The sequence below is a fragment of the Mugil cephalus genome, chromosome 18 (genome assembly GCF_022458985.1).
Source record: "Mugil cephalus isolate CIBA_MC_2020 chromosome 18, CIBA_Mcephalus_1.1, whole genome shotgun sequence".
NCBI lineage: Eukaryota > Metazoa > Chordata > Actinopteri > Mugiliformes > Mugilidae > Mugil > Mugil cephalus.
The window spans coordinates 5,145,943-5,167,079 of record NC_061787.1 but is presented as its reverse complement, the minus strand read 5'-3'; the positions used below and the strand labels follow the sequence as shown (position 1 = coordinate 5,167,079).

Here is a 21,137-nt window from a genome sequence, read left to right as displayed (position 1 = left end):
CATACATACATACATACATACATGCACAGACGCAGGGGAACTGATTTTTCAAATCCAATTACTACTACAGTGCGTGCGCTTCAACAAAAGCCGCGGCTGAAGAAGATAAACACGGACGCAGAGGAACACACGCCCGCGAGCGGCCACTCCACGGTGCGTCTCATTTAACTACGAGGCTCAACATCCGGAGCTGAACCTGCGCGAGTAAAGGTCACATTGCCTGGCAACCACTTGAGCTTAAGGAATACTTTTTAATTATGGCCTGCGGTCTCTCCTCCGATCTCCTGTCACCGTTCGCCCCACTGTCTTCTGCACAAACACACACAAACACACACAAACACACCTCGACCATCAATTTTCCCTTCAGTGCGAAGCCAGAAGGAGAAAAAATATTACGTTACATCTGCCCACAGCTGGAAAAACACCATGAAATTTGGAGGTTTTCCACTAGAAGACTCGTGCAAAAATGAAAATAAAACGCCTGAATGAATATCTTCATAACGCACCGCAAACTCGGCCCATGCTCTGCTCCGTCACCTCCCCGCGATGACCCCCCGCATCACGTCAAGAGGAGATCAGGAAAAAGCAATTCTCAACAACAGAAGTGATAATTCCATAATCCAATCCGCGAACATCTGGAGTGAAAGCAGCCTAGCAAGCCAATCGGAGAGTGGCCCGGACAGATTTAGTGGCGCACGTCGGCTTCCAGCGGCTGGAGACACATGGTTCTGGTGGCAGGTACCCGCATGAAAAATAAATAAGGGCTGGGAAAGTGGGAAACTCAAAGGGGAAATGACTGTGTCCGAAAGAAAAATGCATGCTAGCTATTATATGGCTACATCCAGTGTTGCCATCATTCTTTATGCAGAGATTTTGTAGCTACGTAGCTTCCTGATTTACTGGATGCATCACTGGATTTTTAGACACGTGATGTTTGTTTTATTAAGTTTCAGTATAAATCTGTCACTTCCAAACGAACTGGTCAGTCGATGAAAATCAATTAGCTGATCAGCTGATCTTTAATCAAATAAAATGACAAACATTCGCTTGTTCCAGCTCAAATGTGGCCATTTGCTGGTGTCCTTAGTCTGTCAATAGCTGTGTTTCCATTAGTTTTTTTGCAAACAAAATGCGATATTTCTTAAATTTCGATAAAGTACAATTGTTTGTTTACATTGAAAGGCGTTTTGCGAATCTTGTAATATCCCGTAATTCTCTTAGATGGACTTCAAACAAATGGGGCGGAGCTAAAACAGCCTGGACGTGGAGCCCCGCCCACCCAATTGTTCTCTACCTGTTAGCTTTGCTTTGCCTCTCTGGTGCACATCTATTTCTAGGCACTGCCACAGTCTTTATTCTGTGGATGCTATTTTGACGAGGTTTAGTCCAAAAAGGTGACAACACTGACACACAAATCCGTGCACAGAACCCACAATGTATCAAAAAGTTATCAAGATCTCCTCCAGAAAAACAAAACAAAACAAAAAAAATCTGGATTCACCTCACCTGCAGTGTTCCGGCTCCATTGATCCTCTCTGGTTCAACACGTGTTCGAGTATCGAGCCTCTGTTGGTATTTTTTTTTTTACATAACACCATGTCTTGTCACGGGGGGAATTCTCAGGAGGCTCGATCGCACACGCAGAAATCCCTGGAGATGCTCACCGAGCAGAAACACTGTTTATTTCTGCACGAGTGTGTCTCATACGATCCCACTCCACTGGCTCTCATTAACTGTGATTATATACGTGACAAGAAGAAGAAGAGGAAGCAACAAAAGAAAGATCCACTTGGTTTTAAGATAACGAAACAAATTCATCAGAAATGAAGTCACACGGAGGCTGCAGATGTAAGAGAGCGGTGGATAAAAAAAAGAATCTGCTGTACTTTTAAATGTTTAATGATTGTAACACCACTACATGAATTAACCTCTTTACAACAGCGACGGGCTCCACATGACTCCCTCCTTCTGGCTGACTCATCCCAGTAAAGAAGCTGCAGAAATATGTGCCATTCTCAGAGAGTCATCCAGTCACATTTACACACAGAACCTCTGCCCTGCACCAGAGCAAAGGTTTAGCCTATACGTATATATAAATATATATATATGTCCCTGTATTCACTTACAAATAGGTAACGTCCTCCTCTTGCTGAAATGTGTCTTCGCGGTGCCGGGAAAATGGAACAACCTGCTGTTCCTGGAGGCTGCGGATCGATTTCTGCCAAAATTTTTCTTTTCTCGCCTTCCCACTGTCTCCCACCGGGGAGGGAAATATTAAGAAGGCAGAAAAATAGCTTTCAACTCTCTCTCTCTCTCTCTGAAAAAAGCCTTTTTAAACTTCAGATCATCCACAACTTTCAATCTCTACACCTGAAGTCCGGTTCAACACAACCCTGGTGACATTAGCAGAGTTATTTTTTCAGCGCTCTTCACGGAGAGACTTCATTTTTACACTTTTTTGCTTTTTTATGTTATTTTCAATTTATGAATATCAAGATATATGCTCATTAGTAAACACAGATTTAGCCTTTTCTTATGTACCTACTTTAAAGGATGATCTCTCATCCTTCTGGGTCTAAATCATAGACTGTACATAAATATGGACTACGTGTCCCCACTTCCTCTCATTGGCCAAACTGATGCTAGTTTCCCATGGATACGGGTGGCGCCATTTTTATTTATTTATTTATTTTTATATCAGGTTTATGGACAATGTGCACATACATTAACCATTGCCAAAGACATTAATAGATAATAGTGTGCATCAGATTTAGCCAAAAGCTAATTTCCATCCGCAAAATAAAAATACAAAGTGACATCCGACGCAGACCAAGAGGACGTACATAGATGCCTCCGACGCTACGACACACGACAAAACACTGCACAAAAACACACAAACACTATACACAAAATACAATCTAAAATGTGCTCCTAATGTAATTTGCAAAGTAACATCGGTGAAGGGAGGTGCCCACTTCAAAACCCCAATGATGTGCCGCATACTGCCTACCGCTGTTGGCTAGGCTAGTTAGCTGGCGTCTCCTTGTTGGTTGCTAGTGGTAGCTAACGGCTAGCCTGCTGGTCGGCCTTTTTTTTTTTTTTTCCAGTTGGACTGTGTTTTGCCTCATGTTTTGCAGAGGGTTGAAATGTAGTTGCATATCCCATCACTACTGTTGGCTAGGCTAGTTAGCTGGTGTCTTGTTGTTGGTTGCTAGCTGGTAGCTGACTGCTAACCTGCTGGTCAGTTTTTCAGATCTTGGCACAAGGGACTGTAACATCTATATATTGTATATGTATATTTTAACTCTCAGGGTCCCCGGGGATGTGTATTTTAGTATTTTAGTTTGGCCCAAGTCCCGCCCACTAACATGGAGGAGGTGGAGCTTATGCTATACAGCAGCCAGTCACCAGGGGGAGCTCTACTTCTCTGGCTTCACTTTTGAGGAGCGGTTCTGCCGTCCATATTTATACAGTCTATGGTCTAAATGATTAACAAAGAAAAAAAATATTTGGAAATTGTTGGACACTGTCAACGAAAGGAGCCTTTTCCTGTTTTTGTGTGACACGTTGTAACAGGAATACGGTTTAGTCAGGGATGTACAGTTATGGGCATCTTCATGCCTAGTGGTCATGTGTATTCTTAACTTTGGGAAGCCAGCCAGCCGCATGACAAACTCTGTGGTGAATTGAAAACCAAATCAGAGTGGGAGTTTGACAGGGAGTTATACAAGGAAAGTTACAGAGTTGGAGCCTGTCAAATATTAAGAGTTTAAGAGATTAAAAGAATACTGATTTGTGTCTGTGTATTTTTAAGCAGTGGCCACACTTAACAACGACTGACTGGACGGACTAACTCTCTTTATACAACTCCTTCTACTTCTAGACCAAGAAATCTACACTTTACCTACAATAAAGTCCTTTGGCTGCTGCAGATAAAGTGGAGCTAATGCTATTAGCTAAAGTTACTGTTGACCGGGCACCAGTGGAGGCAAGTCAGGAGTAGGACCAAGTATCAGTTAATTAAATTAATTAATCCGAGCCGATACTGGCTAAAATTCAGGCTGATATCGATACTTTGTGCAAATACACCCTATTGTGTCTGGTAAACCTTCAAGAAATTAGTGTATCTCAAAGAATAGCTTCATAAAGAATACAAGATAACTTTATTTATTTATTTATTTAAACTCTGAAGTGTATTGAGGTAGTGGCCTCGTTTACTATGTAGCCGAGCTAATGCACCATTAGAAAAACCAGAGACACAATCAAACAAAATATGTGAAAATGCTGTTGCAAACAATAAAAAGTAAAATAAATAAAATTGTTCGTCTATTATAAGATTTGTTGTGTTGTCACAACTCAATAGTTTAGTTAGTTTCCACTGTTTTCCTACATCACCTCCAATGACTGAAGTATCGGAAAGTATCGATATTTTGATTTGAGAATCGATATTAGCACATAAAGACCTGGTATCGGAAGTATCGATATTTCAGCATCGTTCCCCGCATCATTAACAAAAAGCCTGTTTGATTTCACAGTTGTGTGTTTATTCCCTTTCTGGTTCAATATCGGGCAGATTCCAAACATTTTTTTTTCATCCCTATAAATCACTAAGACCTTATAAGACGTGAACATTTGCCCCCAGGGTTAAAAATAAAAGAATTATCCTTTGACAGCTTCCCCGGTTTCATCCGTCGACGTCTTCCAGACTGACAGGTATGACTTCATATAATGCTAACGCGGTGAATCACTTGAATAAGATTGCATTACGCGGTGAAATTTGAAAACTGCTCAACTAACTCGTGATACATCGTCCCATTGCATCAGCGACATTATTTATAGCCCTTTCATATGTACTGGCCCGGTGGCGACTTTTAGGCATTAATGTTAGCGATATGGCGCACGTGGACAGTTTGTTTTATATATGTACGCTCGGGGATTTGATTCTGTCAGCGGAAGATTTCACGTCCCGCCATAAATATGAGACCGGGAGAGGATAATTATACTGAGTGATATGTGTCGCTTTACTCTCAACTCGTGATTCAGGCGGCTGGCAGCGGCTCCCACAGGTAAAGTTACTGTAAATCTCAGCTACTGTACAAGTTGTCACCTCACGAAGAGTCGAAAAAAAAAAGGTGAGTGGCGCCGCTTTGTAGAAAAACTCCAGAAGACGAGACGGAGCTGGTTCGAGAGCCGAGATGGGATCTTACATGATGTGCAGGGGGTGGTGCCGGGATTATTTTGTTCACATGTTGAAACACGGCCTGATCTATAACTCTCTCCAAAAAGGGCAGGTGGTGAGTGGCTGAGGTCACCCCCGCGGCAGGTGATAAGCAAACACCCCTGGAAACAAACGCACCGCACACATATCGCACACGCTTCCTCTGTTCGACTGCCAAACGATAGTCGACTTCTCCCTTTCCCTTCAAATCTGTACGCCCACCCCCACCCCAAACCCTCCATCCACCCACCGGTTTGCGACGTATGGACGCACACACACACACGCACACACACATTTGGGAGAGATGATAGTGTGAGTGAGATGGCGGGCAGCTATATCAGTGTTGGGACGGGTATATATTCCTGGCTGGTGCTGATAAGCCAACTGATGCCTTGCCTTATTTAGGCAGCACTCACTGCTGACACACTAGCAGAGGAGCACACACTGCATGCGCTCTGGCCCGTCCGTGTTTGTGTAGCAGCCCCCCTGTGTGTAAGTGTATGCGTGCAGAGATAGTCGAGTCCCGATTAAGTCAACGTATATAGATAGAAGTGTGTGAGAGACGAGAGTAAATATATATTTATATATATATATATATGTGTATGTGCAAATGTGCGGTTAAGGTTCTTCTGCTAATATGTTCAGTAGCTATGTTCTACTTGAGCAAAGGGATTCGTAAAATGTGAAACTAGAGTCTCTGCTCTGTCTGTGTGGCCTAATGGTTAAATAAATTAAGCTGCTGAGCAGCAGTGAAGTAAATATATCATTCCTATAATTATTATCAGAATTGTCTTCCTCTACAACTCTAATCAAATACTTTTTCCTTTATTTTTTTAGACTTTTCACATTCAATTTCCTGTTGTCCTCCGCTGCACTCCGGCACAACTTTCTATCTTATCTAATCTCACCAATAAATCTTGTAACAATACATGTGGCAAAGCTCCTTTACTGGCAGAAGCACATAAAGTGTTGGTTAACCTTTCACTAGAACAAACAAAGCAATCAAACTGTGCTCACCCCATGCACGGACGGGCTTTCTGTGGGCCGTTTTATATCGTTCCTTAGCTTCTGAGAGCCTGCGTGGCTAATTAAGCTAACCCGCGAGCATTATTTATGTCTTCTGAAGGTCATTTCACTCGTCGGCTGCGAAATGACTCAAGGAGTGAACGCTTAGGGAGCAGAGGTGCGTGAAGTTTGACAAGTCAGACAAATGTTTAGGCCCCCCCCAAACCCCCAGGCCAGCAGGGGGCCCCCTAGAGCTGACAAACTTTAAACTACGGCAGTGGCAATGGATTTTCAATGAGAGAAGGAGGCCTCCCTTTACAAAACCCATGTGAACATCCAGGAGCAATGCAAATCATCCATCTTCTAATTTATTTTGTAATCTGATCCTGTTTCCCTGTCTTTTAATGTGTTCCACTCTTTAAATGATCATAACTAACTAAAAAAAAAAGGAACAGAAAGGAAAAGAAAGAGAAAGCAGTCATATGTGAATAAGACGATGATGATTACTAATAATACTGTGGATGCTGATAGTTTAGCCTTAAATAGGAATAAAACTACTTCCACTAGCGTCACATTATTTAGTTTGTTCTTTATTTGATGGTCAACATTAACTGTCTGTCACCAAGTCTGGAGCGAGCAGGACCCTAATGCTATTAGACTTGTTAGCTGAACTGGAGGCTCAAAGGATGAGAATAAACCAGGAGTGAAAGCACTTAACAACCAGTCTACTTTGGTAATGTTGCAGAGCCTTCAGAGTCTTCAACATCCCCCAAACTGACGGAGAGATTAAGTCAGGACCCTCTATATTAAACTCGTCCTAGTGCTATTTATAAATACACATTATTATTATCATTTTGCATTCAATATTAAGCTATTTAAATAATACATTGGTTCAAATATTCATTTTTTTTTATTCAAACATTTGCAATAATAGAGCGGCCAATAGCAGGGAACCTGCGGCCTTTTGATTGGCTCAGCAATGATGGGGGCGGGGCCTACAGTGTACAGGAAGCTTAGATTGACAGGTCTCAACTAGTGTGGCATTTATCCCTTTACTAAAAAGATTAAATTAAAGAAATCTAAAATCTATTGGGGCAAATTAAAAAATAAATATGTATAAAAAATGTCTAATCAACCTGCAGTACCTCCACGGACCCCATGGGGGTTGCGGCCCCCCCCCTGTTGAAGACCAATATTGTGGAGTTTCACCTGTAGTTTTATAGGAGGGGACTTATTTTCTGTAATGTTATTTAACGTTCACTGCAAAGCTTCGCCTCCGGCCTCAATAGACTCTGGCCTTTGTGTTGCTACTGAGCTGATGTGCAACAATTACTGTTTATTACGCTGCTGAGTTAGAGAGAACTGCTGATCCGTAACAAAAAAAAAAAAAGAAATTATGGGCGAAGCATCATGACTCGGTTAACTTTTCGGCCACTTATCTCAGCTCACAGGCCTCAAATACAACCACACCACACACCACACACCACACACGCCCGTGTACGCACACGGACACACTGGGAGAGATGTGTGCAGGAGGCCATTTAGCAGAGATAAGGGCGCCAACAACAACTGTGAATGAGGGACACAGAGGTCCACCCCGCTCTCTATCGACGAGCTGATCACGAGCGTGAGGTCATCAGCTCCATCCTGGAGGCTGATGGGGTAGCTCTTCTTTACAGTAACCCACAGGGGACGGGAGGGGGCGGGGGTGTGTCCTCTCTATGGCCTTTTTTTTAATCTGCTCTTCTTCTTTCATTTTCTGTCCACTCCTCGGGAACCTCTTGCTCAGCTCATCTCCAGTCTTATTCAATCAACACTCATCCCTCTGTGCTTTCAATCCATTTTACTGCGCGTCTCCTCCTCAGCCAGCGCTCTCTCCATCTCCATCCCATCCCACCATCCCCGTGGATGCGCTCTGTGCGCTCCGCATTCAAGAGACAGCGGGTCACGTGACTGGAGCTGGATCGATGCGCGTGCATCTTTTGCCATGCGCTGCACTGTATAATGAGACTTACGTAACGCTGCTTACAACCGCGCAACCCTGGCTGTTTCTAACAAAGCTGCACCATTGAACAGAAATATATATATATTTATTTATTATTTTAGGAGGAGAGAGAAGAGCTTGTTTTGGAGACTTCAAACGGCGCATGATGTAGCGCCACATGCCACCCGGTAATCCGACCGCTCGCATCAGAACAGGGGACCTTGTTTGCTGCCATAAACACTTTGCATCAGCGCGAAATGCTTTTACTGTCGCTGCTTTAGCGCCATGCGTCAGGTCACGCGTTTCCTCCTGCAGGTTGTTGCCTCCGGACGCCCCCCGACCAAACGGGGCATCAGACGGGCTCTTTCTTTTATCCGTTTTCCTCTTTTACCCCCGCGGTGGCTTTAGCTCAACCTCACTCGGCCTCCGCCGACCCGGATCAAGACCCGCCCAGATCATCAGGGGTCTTATCTGCCGTGCAAGCGGTATGCATGAGTTTTAATAGGAGCCGCGTTAAATCCATCTTATGTAATCTGTATATCTTATGTCCTTCAAATAATCAGAGGAGGGTTAGGGAGGAGTTATTATTCTACAAAAGATTGTCTGGGTATGATAATAATAATAATAATAATAATAATAATAATAATAATAATAATAATAATAATAATGAATTCAGCCTTGAGTTAAAAATACTCATCGTTTTAATATTGACTGTGTGCATTTTATGATATCGGTTAAAATATACGGTCGTCTCCAGTCGTCTGGGCCAGATGTTGAAATAATGACGCCTTTTGTTAACGTGACAGCTGATCTGAACATCAGCCAGTTGGATGGCGCCAGTGCAAGTCTTAAAAAAACTACCGGATTAACTGATATGAAATTCTCTACAGATGTGTTCGGACCAAAAACAGCGAGTGCATCTCCAACTTTCCCTCTTTTTTTAACTGTAAAAGTCAAATCGTGGTTAGTTATGGTTATCATGTGATTTCATACATTCATTCGCGCTTTAGTAAAAGGGAGGAAACGGATTGTGTGGAAACTTTTTTCCGCCGCTCGCGCTCATCCACTCAGTCTGGAGTCTAATAATTCCCTGATGCAATGAAACCAGAGGATGTCACGGCGATGCTGCATACCCTGAACTGTGTCCCAGTAGGAGGGAGGGCTTTAAACGAAAAGGTCACATCTCATCCACCTGTTAAAGAGCAGATGCCACATCAGAGCAATACTTGGCAGGAGGGGCAGGTATCGTTATTGGGCACACAAGACGCGCTTGGCACGGGCACAGGTATGGCTATACCGCTCATGCACATGAACCCAAAGACACACATGCGACGCACATACGCGCATGCAAGGAGCCTGACCCCTCTCCCTGGGAATGAAAGACGCGGGCAGAGAATAGAAACAGAACCTTTTCCAGGGGATGATCGCACTGGTTACACAAAAGCCTTGACTGTTGATGATGTATAAAGGTCGACCGCTGTTGTCATGGGACTCCACTTACACAAGACCGTGCCTTCAATCTGGCAATATTTGTCAAACAGGCCACTGCCGCGGCTCTTTACGCGGTGAAAATAGACGCCTGAGGATGTCGGCCCGGTCTTCTTTTTTTTGGTGTTTATACAGCACACGCCCACACACACACACACACACACACACCACACAGAGGGCTGGACGGACGCACACGAGCACGTTACCTGGAAGCTGCTATTTCCACTTTACTCCTCGCGATGGCTGCAGCCCTCTGAGCCCCCTCCACAGCCCGATCCACCTTCTCTTTGGTTTTGGGGTTCTTAAGAGGGATCAGCTGCTTTCTTATTCCACGCACCAGCACGTTATTTTTGTACTTCCCTTCTTCTTTGGTGCCATCTGGGAAAATCGTGCACCCGTAACCATGGCGCTTGTTGTTAAGCCACTCTCCCTCGTACTTCATCCCGTTGGATCTCTCCGAAACACCAAATCCATTGCGCTTGTCATTCTTCCACTCGCCCATGTAGGTCTCGGTTGTGGTGGCGTCCACATGGTCCTCCAGAGGCAGGTCCTCGTCGGGCAGCTCGCCGTCGCCGATGGATATGGTGGAGTTGGCGTCGCTGGAGCTGATGCGGCTCATGGTGGCATCGCTCCTCGCCGAGCTGCGCTTGCTGGAGATCGAGGTCCGAGAGTCAGACTTGCGCAGCTGCCGGAGGCTGCCGAAGAGCGAGCCCCGGCGGAAGAGGCCCTTCTTCTTGCCGGTGACGACCTCGGAGTCGGAGTGGAAGTTGAGGACGAAGCCGCCGCGGCTGCCCGTCGGCGTGTCCGCGGGGGAGGAGAGGTCCTGGAGGACCGTGCCGTTGCTCTGCTCGGAGCGCAGGGACGCCAGGGACGTGCGGAGGGGGGAGCGGATGACGGTGGCCATGCCGTAGGGGACGCTCTGACGCACGCCGTAGCCGTGTCGCATCCCGCCCATCCACTGGCCTTGATAAGTACCTGAGGAACACATGGACGTCACAATTAGATTCATATTCCCTCCCATAAACCAGAGGGTCTCACATGTTTCACCTGATGAATAATAATAATAATTCATTCAAACACTCAAGGTCACTTTACCTTAAACACTATAAGAATAAAACATACATTGCAATAGTATAAAAATACTCAACAGTAGGTGTGTTAGGAGGAGTAATCTATTTTAAACGGTCTGGATTTGAAATACGATACAGTGTTTCCTTTGAATACATTTTTGAGGTAAAAGCTCGAACCAAAAAAAAAATAAATAAAAAAATTATGATTTATTTATCACGTTGGCACACACTTTCTAGGAAACATCCTCCCATTTACTCATCAGTTCCAGGAAGGAGCGCTGGCCGTGAGGCACAGTCCGAGGTGGTCTGAATTATTTTGAGAAGCAAGTGTATATAGAAAGTCCTGCTCTTTGCGTAAAAGCCATGCCAAAAATAAAAAATTTAAAAAAAGGGGACGGTTTTTCAAATCCAAATAAGCTGATAGAGCATAAAAGCCCAGCAAATGTCTGCTGAGTGGTTTCCACAAACTGTCCAAATAGATAAATAAAGTGCTCTTTGATTTGGGGGGAATATCTGGACTAACGATTGAACTAATGATAATGTCAGATTATGTGCATGTCTGCAGCGAGTTTTTATACCTATGACCGCAACAAGCCTTCTTCGGCTGTACGCCTGTGCTTAAATATTCCCTCTATCAGCACTAATTCCTTGAATCAGCACCGTGTATGGGCCCCGCGGAGGAGCTGTGCGGCAGGGTGCTGGCGAGGTACGCTAATGAAATGTTTTCTTTCCTTCCAGTCGTATCTGGGACTGTGAGCATATCTAACTCAATCACAAAGATTTGATTAAGGCACTGATACAGAGGATCACTGGGGATGAATGCGAATCACTTAGCCTGGAGACTATTTTCAGGCTGCCCCCCCCCACCCCTCAACTCCCCCCACTGACAGTAGGCGCGTTCGCCACCATCCGTGTGCCTGTGACAGCAGGGAATTGCTATGAGTCACATAATGAGAAGAATACTTCATTAATCCCATTTGGTGTCGCTGAGCCCGGCGAGCATGTGCCGGGGCCTACTGTAGCTTCTTCATGGCGTCATATTACAAAACCCCAGTCCCAGTAATGTGAAAGGCCCGTTAATCCACCGCTCGAATCTCATGCACTTGTACAATAAAAAGCAGCCGTAATGGTCCCGTTCTACCAGAGGAACGATACACTCGCCCGTGGGAGGAATCTAGATGGATAAACAGTGTGAGATTAACAGGCTGGCTCGGCGCTGCGGTTCAATTTGGTGACCCTGCAGATCAAGTTATCAGGATGTTGCAGGGTCAGGCGGCCAGATGTTTTGTAGATCCTCTGGGATCAGCTGATTTCCCCAGCCCGTCCCTCTGCGACCATCATATGTGAGGAATTTATTTCCGCGCCATAAGGCAATCGGTTAGAGGAGATGATGCCCACAAATCACCCAAAAGACTTGGGTGTTTTATTAAGGGACAGGGGTTGGATGTAATACAAGCAGAGGAAACAGAAGCACTTGTTTTTTTTTAAGCTGCCTGATCGTTCTTTATATAAACTCAATCAGTGAACACGCCGGCGATTAGTGAAATCAGAGCTCTGAGAGGGGTCTGACTGACCTCTCACGAGTCCAAGAGTTCCATGTGCGAGACTGAACTGAGGCTGGATACGTGGATGATTGATTAGTTCACAGAATAGAAGTGCCTATATTAAACCACAAAACTCCTTCTTGTTCCCACTACTGATGCACACCTGCTTTCTGAGTTCTCCTGACACTCGCTCGACTCTGCTACTAAATTTAGCACCTTCATCTGTATTAAACTATTTCAATTTCATTTAAAGCTCCAGCTAGCATGTGCACCCTTTAAGAGACGTGTGAATGTTCAGGTGTGAAAATGGTAAAGAAGTTGTTGATGGCCTGGCTATAATTTGCTTCACATGGACAGGTGTTGCTTTGATTTACAATCTCCTTCTCCGGGTGGTATGGCGCCTCTCAGGAGGAGTCACTCTCCTCCCACTGTCATATGAGGAGCAACCTGTAGTTACCAAATGAGGCGAGCTTCGGGAATAAAACCACAAAGCGCTCTCTTAAACGGCGTGCGAAAAGTTACCCGGGTGAAAACTCAGATTTTGGGGGGCGAATGGCGATGCGCAGTGCGCAATCTCGGCTTCAAATCACTTCATATCAGACAGAGATCCACGCACTTATGTATTGACATTAGCCTCTCTCAGTTTGAGCATCCTACACACGAGCCACATAACACCTCATCAGTCACAGCCGTTAAAGTGACACACACACACAAACACGGTGGCACACTCCTTAAACCCGGTCCTTACCTCCGTCGCCGTAGGTTTCAATCCCATATCCATCCTGCAGCCCGTTGCTCCAGGTGCCGTCGTATCTGGCAGGTGTGTTGTGGCTTTGCCGGATGCCGTACCGACCCTTAAAACCATGACTCCACTCTCCCCGGTAGATCCACTTTCCTTTATTCTCCACACCGAGCCCGTGTCGCTTCCCCTGGGACCAGTAGCCCTTGTAGGTATTCCCGCTGGGCCAGGTGTACACCCCTACTACCTCAAAACCGTGCGACCAGGACCCGGCGTACTCGCCTTGGCCCTTGGGTCCGGTGCAGATGCCGTGTCCGTGGGCTTTGCCATCCTCCCACCCCCCGCAGTAAGTGCCACCGTCGTCGAAGTCAAACCTTCCGCCCGTCATTCAGATATAGGCTGGAAATAAAGCCGATCGTTGCGCTGCTGCAGACTCAGGCGTCTCCGGGACCGAGGTTGGGGGATCCAGGACCGGTGGTGTGATGAAAGGATGAGCCAACAAGATGATGACTAGAGGAGCGAAAAGCAGGAGGGTGAGGAGAACGGACGGGCACTGGCGGACACACCGACACGTTATACAAAAGGCATGCGTAATGGTAAGTGTAAAGGTATGAATGGTGGGCGTCATTTACCGGAGGCGCACGCCGGATTCTCCGTTGTGTGTTGCTCGTCTCCCCCCTCTCACCCACTGATCACAGAGGGAGAGAGAGAGGCGTCGAGACCCTGCTGAAGAAAGGCACCGGGCCAATCGCGACGTCACGCCACAGGGACCTCCCACACTCCTCTCCCTCTCTCTGTCCCTCCACACCTCCGCCTCGACCGAGCCAAAAAAAAAATAAAAATAAATAAGGCACCTCCATGTTAAAAGCCAAACTTTTCACTTGAAAGACCCGCTTCTCTTCACACAGGTGCACATTAACACAATATCTCTGTTAAAACCCACATAATAATAAGTTTATCTCTGGTATCAAAGTGTTATATTATATAAGAATATGACATGGCCTGATTTTAGTAGTGCGTTAATATTACAACTATAGACTGGTATTTATTTATTTTTTATTTAATTTTTTTTTAAGGTTTTTGTTCGCAGTGTGTTTTCCAAGTATTTTTAGTTCATCTACCAGCACATCTCTTAAAATTACAGCCGGCAGTGCATCATAAAACGATTTTAATCAGACTAAACCGTGCGTCAGTTACACGATCACAGGGGAAATAAATAATTCCAAATCACTTAAAAAAAAAAAAATATTGTCACGGCAATTACGTGACAGCAGCACTGTGTTATAATATCAGCCCGTTTGTATTCAGGCTAAAAGAAAAGCCTGACAGTTAAAACCGAAATGTTAAAATAGGAAACAGGGACCTCTGCTGGATGATGGCATCGATTGCATTGGTTATCACGATAAATAATAAAGGACTAATGAGTTTTAATATATTTAACATATTTTAAACCGTAATTATTGTGCTGCTCAACATTAATGTGTATATAGTTCAATTTAGAGTTTGAATGGACCTCGGTTATTATCAGGGCACTAGTCGTAGGCTACTATCAACAACAAGGTTAAGATTAAGAAAACCTTTATAGGTCCCGCAAAGGGGAAAATACAGTTTATGACAGTGTACAAGAGAGCAGCAAACATATCAAGAGTTTTTTAAAAAAAAGTGTAGGGCATAAAAGATAAATAATAAAATAAAATAGAATAAAAAGGTGCCTTGCGATATACTGGCAACCTGTCCAAGATGACAGGTGGGATATGCTCCAGCAACCCAGCAAGAATAAAAAGGTACAACTTCTGGGATATGACAAAATACAAAGGACTATACAGGGGCTTTGAATTGCACAGATGGACCAGGAGTAATTGGGTTATGAAGTTGCACAACGAGACAAAATGAAAGAGAAAAGGACAGAATCATGACCACATAAAGACAAGACTGAGAAAGATTTGTTGTTTTAAATGCACCATAAAACACAGCAATAGAAACCTGGGATGATATTATTTATTTAAAAATAAAAGAAGTTTGCATTTAAAAATTCTATCAACTTAAAAAAGTGTTAAGTTACACTCCGAGCCAGCGGGGGGAGTCCTTGGTCTACTGCGATGTTCCGCCCTCTCTCGTCCCCTAAAACACTAACAGGTAAAATGGCGTCCGAAGTCAGCCAAGAATCCGTGGATGAGAAATCAGCTCTTGTCGAGGCGGATCCAGAAGAAGACGTGAATCGCGCCGCGGTGGCGAAACAGTCCAAGTTAACCCTGTACCACTGGACGCAGTCTTTCAATTCTCAGAAGGTGAGTCCCGCCCCGGTGTTGCTTCAGCACCACAGCTCAGTGGACAGCTCCTCATCACAGGTCCAATTAGGAATCGGTGAAACGTGTCCGCCACCGTGGACGCTTTAGCATTTACATTAAACTACTGGTACAACTAATAATGCACAAGGGAAAACTGGGCTGTTTTCCTTTTTAGTCTAGCAGTTTTTCTTTCTTTTAAGGTGTGCTAACGTTTCAGCTCTGCACCACATTTTAAATAATAAATATGATTTTATAATGGTTCATAAGAATTCAGCATTTCCTCCAATCTTTCTTATTTGTACTTAATTTCCGCGACACTTGCATACTCTATGTGGAGTTATTATTGTTGTATTTGTGTGGACACTGATATATTTTTGTTATTTTTGTCTGTTTCCTTAACATATTCGAGTTATACACGGATTTTGTGCAGAATCTTGGCTTGGATTTTGAGCTTGAGGAAAGATTTACAAATTGCACATGTTTTTATACTCGGTCCGCTATTTTCAGGGGCTCAAAACTGAACACAGACAGATGTGGGACATTACTTTTTTTTATTTCTTCTTCATCAGCTGAGAAGCCCGGGAGACTCTGTGGTATTTGCATTTGCTGTCAACTCACAAAAAAAAAAAAAAACGAGGACTTTTACATATAAAAGACTTTAACGTCCAGAGAATATACTATTAGTGGATGATCGCAGGATCCTATTCTTGGTAAAGAGCCAAGTGAAAAACAGTGTTCAGGGGGTCTCCCATAGAAAGAAGGATTATGGATAGAAAAAAAAAAAAACATCCAAAAAAGCCAGAGCATTTCTTGAACACTATTCCAATAAAACTCAGATGAACTTGACCGTCATTCATCATCCATCCATCCGTCCATCTATCCTGCAGCTCAGTCAGCTTGTAAATATCTACACATGCAGGGATTATATGGATCTAAATGTAAATTATTTCCTGTGATGTTCAATGAAAAGCAGCACAATAACCCCTATATAATTAAACCTACATATTGTAGTTGAATAAACTATTTTATACTCCAAGTTTATACATTTATAGAGTAATAACATAAGATAATCGTCATTTCTTTTCTCAGGTGCGTCTGGCCATAGCAGAGAAAGGTTTGCGCTGTGAGGAGTACGATGTGAGCCTGCCGCTCAGTGAACACAACGAGCCGTGGTTCATGCACCTGAATCCCACCGGCGAGGTCCCCGTCCTCGTCCACGGCGACAACGTCATCTGTGACCCGACGCAGATCATGGACTACCTGGAGCAGAACTTCAGTGACGGTGAGATAAATGAAGCTGCAGCAGCAAAATATATAAATCGTAGCAGAGCTGGAGGTCAGCCCCTTTATTTTTTTTTTCTTTTAGTTTGTTTTATATTGTTTGTTTTTGCCATGATTTCTTTGGTTTGTAATTTTCTCTCGATTTTTTGCCGATCCATAATAGCTTTGTTCTAATGGTCCGCGTCCAATCGGCTTAAAAGGAGGGAAAAACCTGGTAAGCATGGAGCTGCTTAAGCTGATACCTGAGAGTGTTCCTTCTTATGTTCCCCTCAAGTGTGTAGCGTGTAGTAACACTCATCTCGGACACCAGAAACCTTTAAACTTCACCTTCTGTTTCATTTGGAGAGATGAGACGTCTCTTTTTCAAGGCTTGTTTTGTCTCCAGAGGGAACTCCCAGGCTGGTTCCTGAAGAGGGCAGTACATACTACCTCAGAGTGCAGCACTACAGAGAGCTGCTGGACTCACTACAGATGGACGCCTACACCCACGGCTCCATCCTCCACCCTGAGATCACTGTGGACTCCCACATCCCAGCGTATGCTGCTACATGCATACGAAGTAAGACGTGCTGTATGAGGAAATTACTATGTCTGTACCAAATGGAAACATGTTGAGCAATACACTCTTTGCAATCTTTAATCCTGTTTTCTGTCTGTAACTATTTGCTTTTATTGTTGGCCTGTTCTCCTTTGAAAAAAATAAAGATTGATCTGAGCGGGTCTGTTTCTGGTTAAATAAAAAAAAAATCCACAGCAGTTTAAATTTGCCTCCATACAGTATAATACAGCTGCTAGTAGAGCATTTAAAGTTACTTAGTGTGACTGGGGAATCAAAAGACTTGCACTGATTTTACCGTAACGCTTTGTTTCTTGTCGTGTCTAACATGCACCCATGTTTGTTTCCATGTGACAGCACAGATTGGAAACACCCAAACCGAGCTGAAGAAACTGGCAGAGCAGAACCCAGAACTTAAAGATGCTTACATCGCAAAACAGAGGCGCTTGAAAGTAAGTGACCCAGCGGTTCTTTTCAGACTGTGTCCAAATTCACTGCCTCACTGACTCATTTGGCACTGAACCAACAGACAATCTACTCAGGTTCTATCTGTAATTAAAGCTGATTTCAGATATTTTCTCATTTTGGCATCTTTAAGCATCTTCAGGGCTCCATTTAGTAAATTAATTTCCTTTGGTCGGCTCCAAATGAAGAGGATCCACATACAATGGCCTTAATTTAGGCCAACGGGAGGAAGTGGGGATGTGTCATCCATCTTTATATACAGTCTATGGCTCAGAATTCAGACACCCATATTAAAGGGCGCACAGCCAGTGTATTGTGCTATATAAAAATATGGAGTTTAGCCACAAACTAAATCAAGGGAGCAATCTCAATAGCTAGCTAGCTAGAAACCACAGCTACAGCCGTTAATTTAGTAGTAATTTCCCCCAAATAGAAAGTCTGTATGTAATTCAAGCATTGATTCCCGTCATCTTGGTAAATTATTTTTGTCATCATGCATATTATAGCTAACTGAGAGGGTAGCTAATCCGGCCATGCTGGCTAGCTTAGCAGTAGCTGCCAGAATAACACTGAGCTTTTGACTTCTCGTGATTTGGTTTTATTACATTTAATTATTTGTATTTATTTAAATGTAATACATTGCATCTTACCTTGATTTCAGTTCTATCAATAGTACATGGAGACACATAGCACCAGGTTTCGTGGTGACAAAAGCGTACAAACGCAGCAAAAGTAAAGGTTTACTATGCATTCATTGATATTATGGACATGTTTCTGTAGTCCAAGTTGTTTGACCACGACAACATGAAGTACCTGAAGAAGCTTCTAGACGAACTGGAGAGTGTGATGGACCAAGTGGAGACAGAACTACAGAGGAGAGTGGAAGAAACGCCAGGTAGCCATTACATCACGTCACTTAGCAACCACTGTACTATTAACAGACACCCAGTGTAAAAAAAAAAAAAAATGACACTATTTTTAGTGAGTGACTCATTCTAATCAGTCAAGTGTGACGGCGGTATCGTTGTGAATGTCATGTAATCTCCTTCCTTCTTGTGTTTCCTTCCACTCACAGAGGAAGGCAGCCAGTCCTGGCTCTGCGGCGAGTTCTTCAGCATGGCCGACGTCTCCCTGGCCGTCACCTTACACCGATTAAAGTTCCTCGGCCTCTCCCGCCGCTACTGGGGCAACGGTAACCGCGCCAATGTGGAAACGTACTACGAGCGCGTGGTGGAGCGCCCGGCCTTCAGGAGAGTGCTGGGTCACGTCAACAACATCCTGATCTCTGCTGTGCTTCCCGTGGCTTTTCGTGTGGCCAGGAAGAACGCACCGGTTATAGTCGGCACCACGCTGGTGATCGGCATCCTGGGAGGAGCTACGTACTTGGCCTTCCTTTACATGAAGAAGAGGCTGACTGCCCTCAGCTGAGGGAAAGGGAGGTGGTTCAGGACTGAGCACGAAGTTTAAACTAGTGATGTTCGATACCACAGAATTCCTTTCTGATAGATGGTATTGACGATACCAATCTAATAAATTACTACTATTAATTATTAAGAAGTACTATAAAATGAAAACTTACATCTTAATTCTGACACTGTGCTCTCTTCTTCTGTCATAAATGCCTCGTGTCCTGTGTTGTGGTTTAACCTGAGTTTGTTGTGGTGCCACAACTCAATAATTTAGTTACTTTCCACTGTGTTATTATATTACCTTGAATTTCTGAAGTATCAAAAGAATCGATATTTTGATTTGAGAATTGATCTGAGAGAATAAAGACCTGGTATCGGAAGTGTCGATATTTCAGTATCGATCTGCGCATCACTAGTTTAAACACTCTAAAGTTAAAACACATAGATTAATATGACCAATTAATAAACATCAGTAACATAACTGAAGTGTTTTCTGTGTCACTGGTAGCTTGAAAATGCACTTTTGTCCATCTTTAATAAGTTCCTGCCGCATCATATGCCAAATGATTGACCGTTAGCTACAGAATGTAAGTGACAGACCTTTAGCTATAGATGGTTAGCTACAGAATGTTAGCTACAGACTTTTAGCTATAGACGGTTAGCTACAGAATGTTAGCTACAGACTTTTAGCTACAGACTGTTAGCTACAGACTGTTAGCTATAGATGGTAAGCTACGGACTGTTAGCTATATACGGTTAGCTACAGACTTTTAGCTACAGACTTTTAGCTATAGACTGTAAGCTATAGATGGTTAGCTACAGAATGTTAGCTATAGACAGTTAGTTACAGACTTTAAGCTACAGACTGTTAGCTATAGACTGTTAGCTATAGACTGTTAGCTACAGACTGTTAGCTATAGATGGTTAGCTACAGAATGTTAGTTATCGACGGTGAGCTACAGACTTTTAGCTACAGACTGTTAGCTACAGACTGTTAGCTACAGACGGTTAGCTACAGACTGTTAGCTACAGACTGTTAGCTACAGACGGTTAGCTACAGACTGTTAGCTACAGAATGTTAGCTACAGACTGTTAGCTACAGACTTTTAGCTACAGACTGTTAGCTACAGACTGTAAGCTATAGATGGTTAGCTACAGAATGTTGGCTATAGAAGGTTAGCTACAGACTGTTAGCTACAGACTCTTAGCTACAGACTGTTAGCTATAGACGGTTAGCTACAGACCGTTAGATGTAGACGGTTAGCAGACCGTAGCTAACAGTTTTTGTGTGATCGATCACATGTAACATATCTGGTTTGAACATATGCACAAGCTTTGCTTGCAGGTATGAAAAATATGCCAACATATATCTATACAAACCTAGGTGGCCTACGAAGAGATGATGGATTGATGATTGCTTTGTGAATTAGAAGGGCTGTGAAAGTTTAAATGGACAGATTGTTTTTACAGTCTCCATACGCACCGTTCCTCCCTGGAAAACCTCCGAATGCAAGAATCTGTAAACACCAAAGCAAATTCAGTCTGAGCTGATATTGATGAAACCCGACTAGACATTCATGAATCTTACATGAAAGACAAATTGATCAATAAAGAAATCTTTACATCTACTTACAGTGTCAAACAGGATTTGCCTAATGTGTTCTTTTCATTTGCCTTCCTTTTCACTATTTGCATGTTAGAATACAGGAAGTGCACAGACTGCTTTCTCTGACCCAGTTTACCCGAGCTGAATGTTCTGATCTGCCCTGCAGTGAGGCTACGTGAAAAAACTGTTCCTGCATTTAAGAGAAACTAATTCACTGTGCACTGCGCAGGTATCTTAAGTCAGAACATCTGCGCACATTACAATAACAATAGTTGAACGAATATGTTCACAGTCTGATTTACATATGCAGACCATCTGTCTGAAATTAAACTGCTCCCAAACATCCCCCAGAGTCTCCTTTCCTTCAAATGTATTCAAGAACTGAGGGGTTTTTCTTAAAATAATCATATCATACATAAACAACAGGGAAACATCTCAGGGCGCCGCATGTTAAGTCAACATCTGCAGACAGCGAAGCTCAAGG

General features: G+C 43.7%; 2 protein-coding genes across 2 annotated transcripts in view; one reads left to right on the top strand and one right to left on the bottom strand.

Moving 5' to 3' along the window:
• The window catches only part of jph1a (junctophilin 1a), a 32,272-nt gene extending 18,464 nt beyond the window's left edge, over positions 1–13,808 (bottom strand). Inside the window, exons 1-3 of the mRNA XM_047568250.1 lie at positions 13,681–13,808; positions 13,058–13,558; positions 9,902–10,670 (exon numbers count right to left, since the gene is read on the bottom strand). Of these exons, the coding sequence (XP_047424206.1) occupies positions 9,902–10,670; positions 13,058–13,436 (1,148 nt within the window). The 5' untranslated portion in view covers positions 13,437–13,558; positions 13,681–13,808. The remainder of the gene's footprint in view (positions 1–9,901; positions 10,671–13,057; positions 13,559–13,680) is intronic.
• A 1,337-nt stretch (positions 13,809–15,145) lies between these two features.
• Positions 15,146–20,694, top strand: gdap1 (ganglioside induced differentiation associated protein 1). Its single transcript, XM_047568351.1, has 6 exons — positions 15,146–15,336; positions 16,426–16,618; positions 17,003–17,176; positions 17,531–17,625; positions 18,419–18,533; positions 18,714–20,694. The coding sequence occupies exons 1-6, from the start codon at positions 15,148–15,150 to the stop codon at positions 19,064–19,066; spliced, it is 1,119 nt and encodes a 372-aa protein (XP_047424307.1). The 5' UTR covers positions 15,146–15,147; the 3' UTR covers positions 19,067–20,694.
• The last annotated feature ends 443 nt before the right edge of the window (positions 20,695–21,137 follow it).

Excerpts from the sequence above, each read along its gene's own strand:
- gdap1 (XM_047568351.1), top strand. The coding sequence starts at position 15,148 with ATGTTCCGCCCTCTCTCGTCCCCTAAAACACTAACAGGTAAAATGGCG. Across the intron at positions 15,337-16,425 it reads AGTCTTTCAATTCTCAGAAG|GTGCGTCTGGCCATAGCAGA; the intron begins GTGAGTCCCGCC and ends TTCTTTTCTCAG. Across the intron at positions 16,619-17,002 it reads GGAGCAGAACTTCAGTGACG|AGGGAACTCCCAGGCTGGTT; the intron begins GTGAGATAAATG and ends TTTTGTCTCCAG.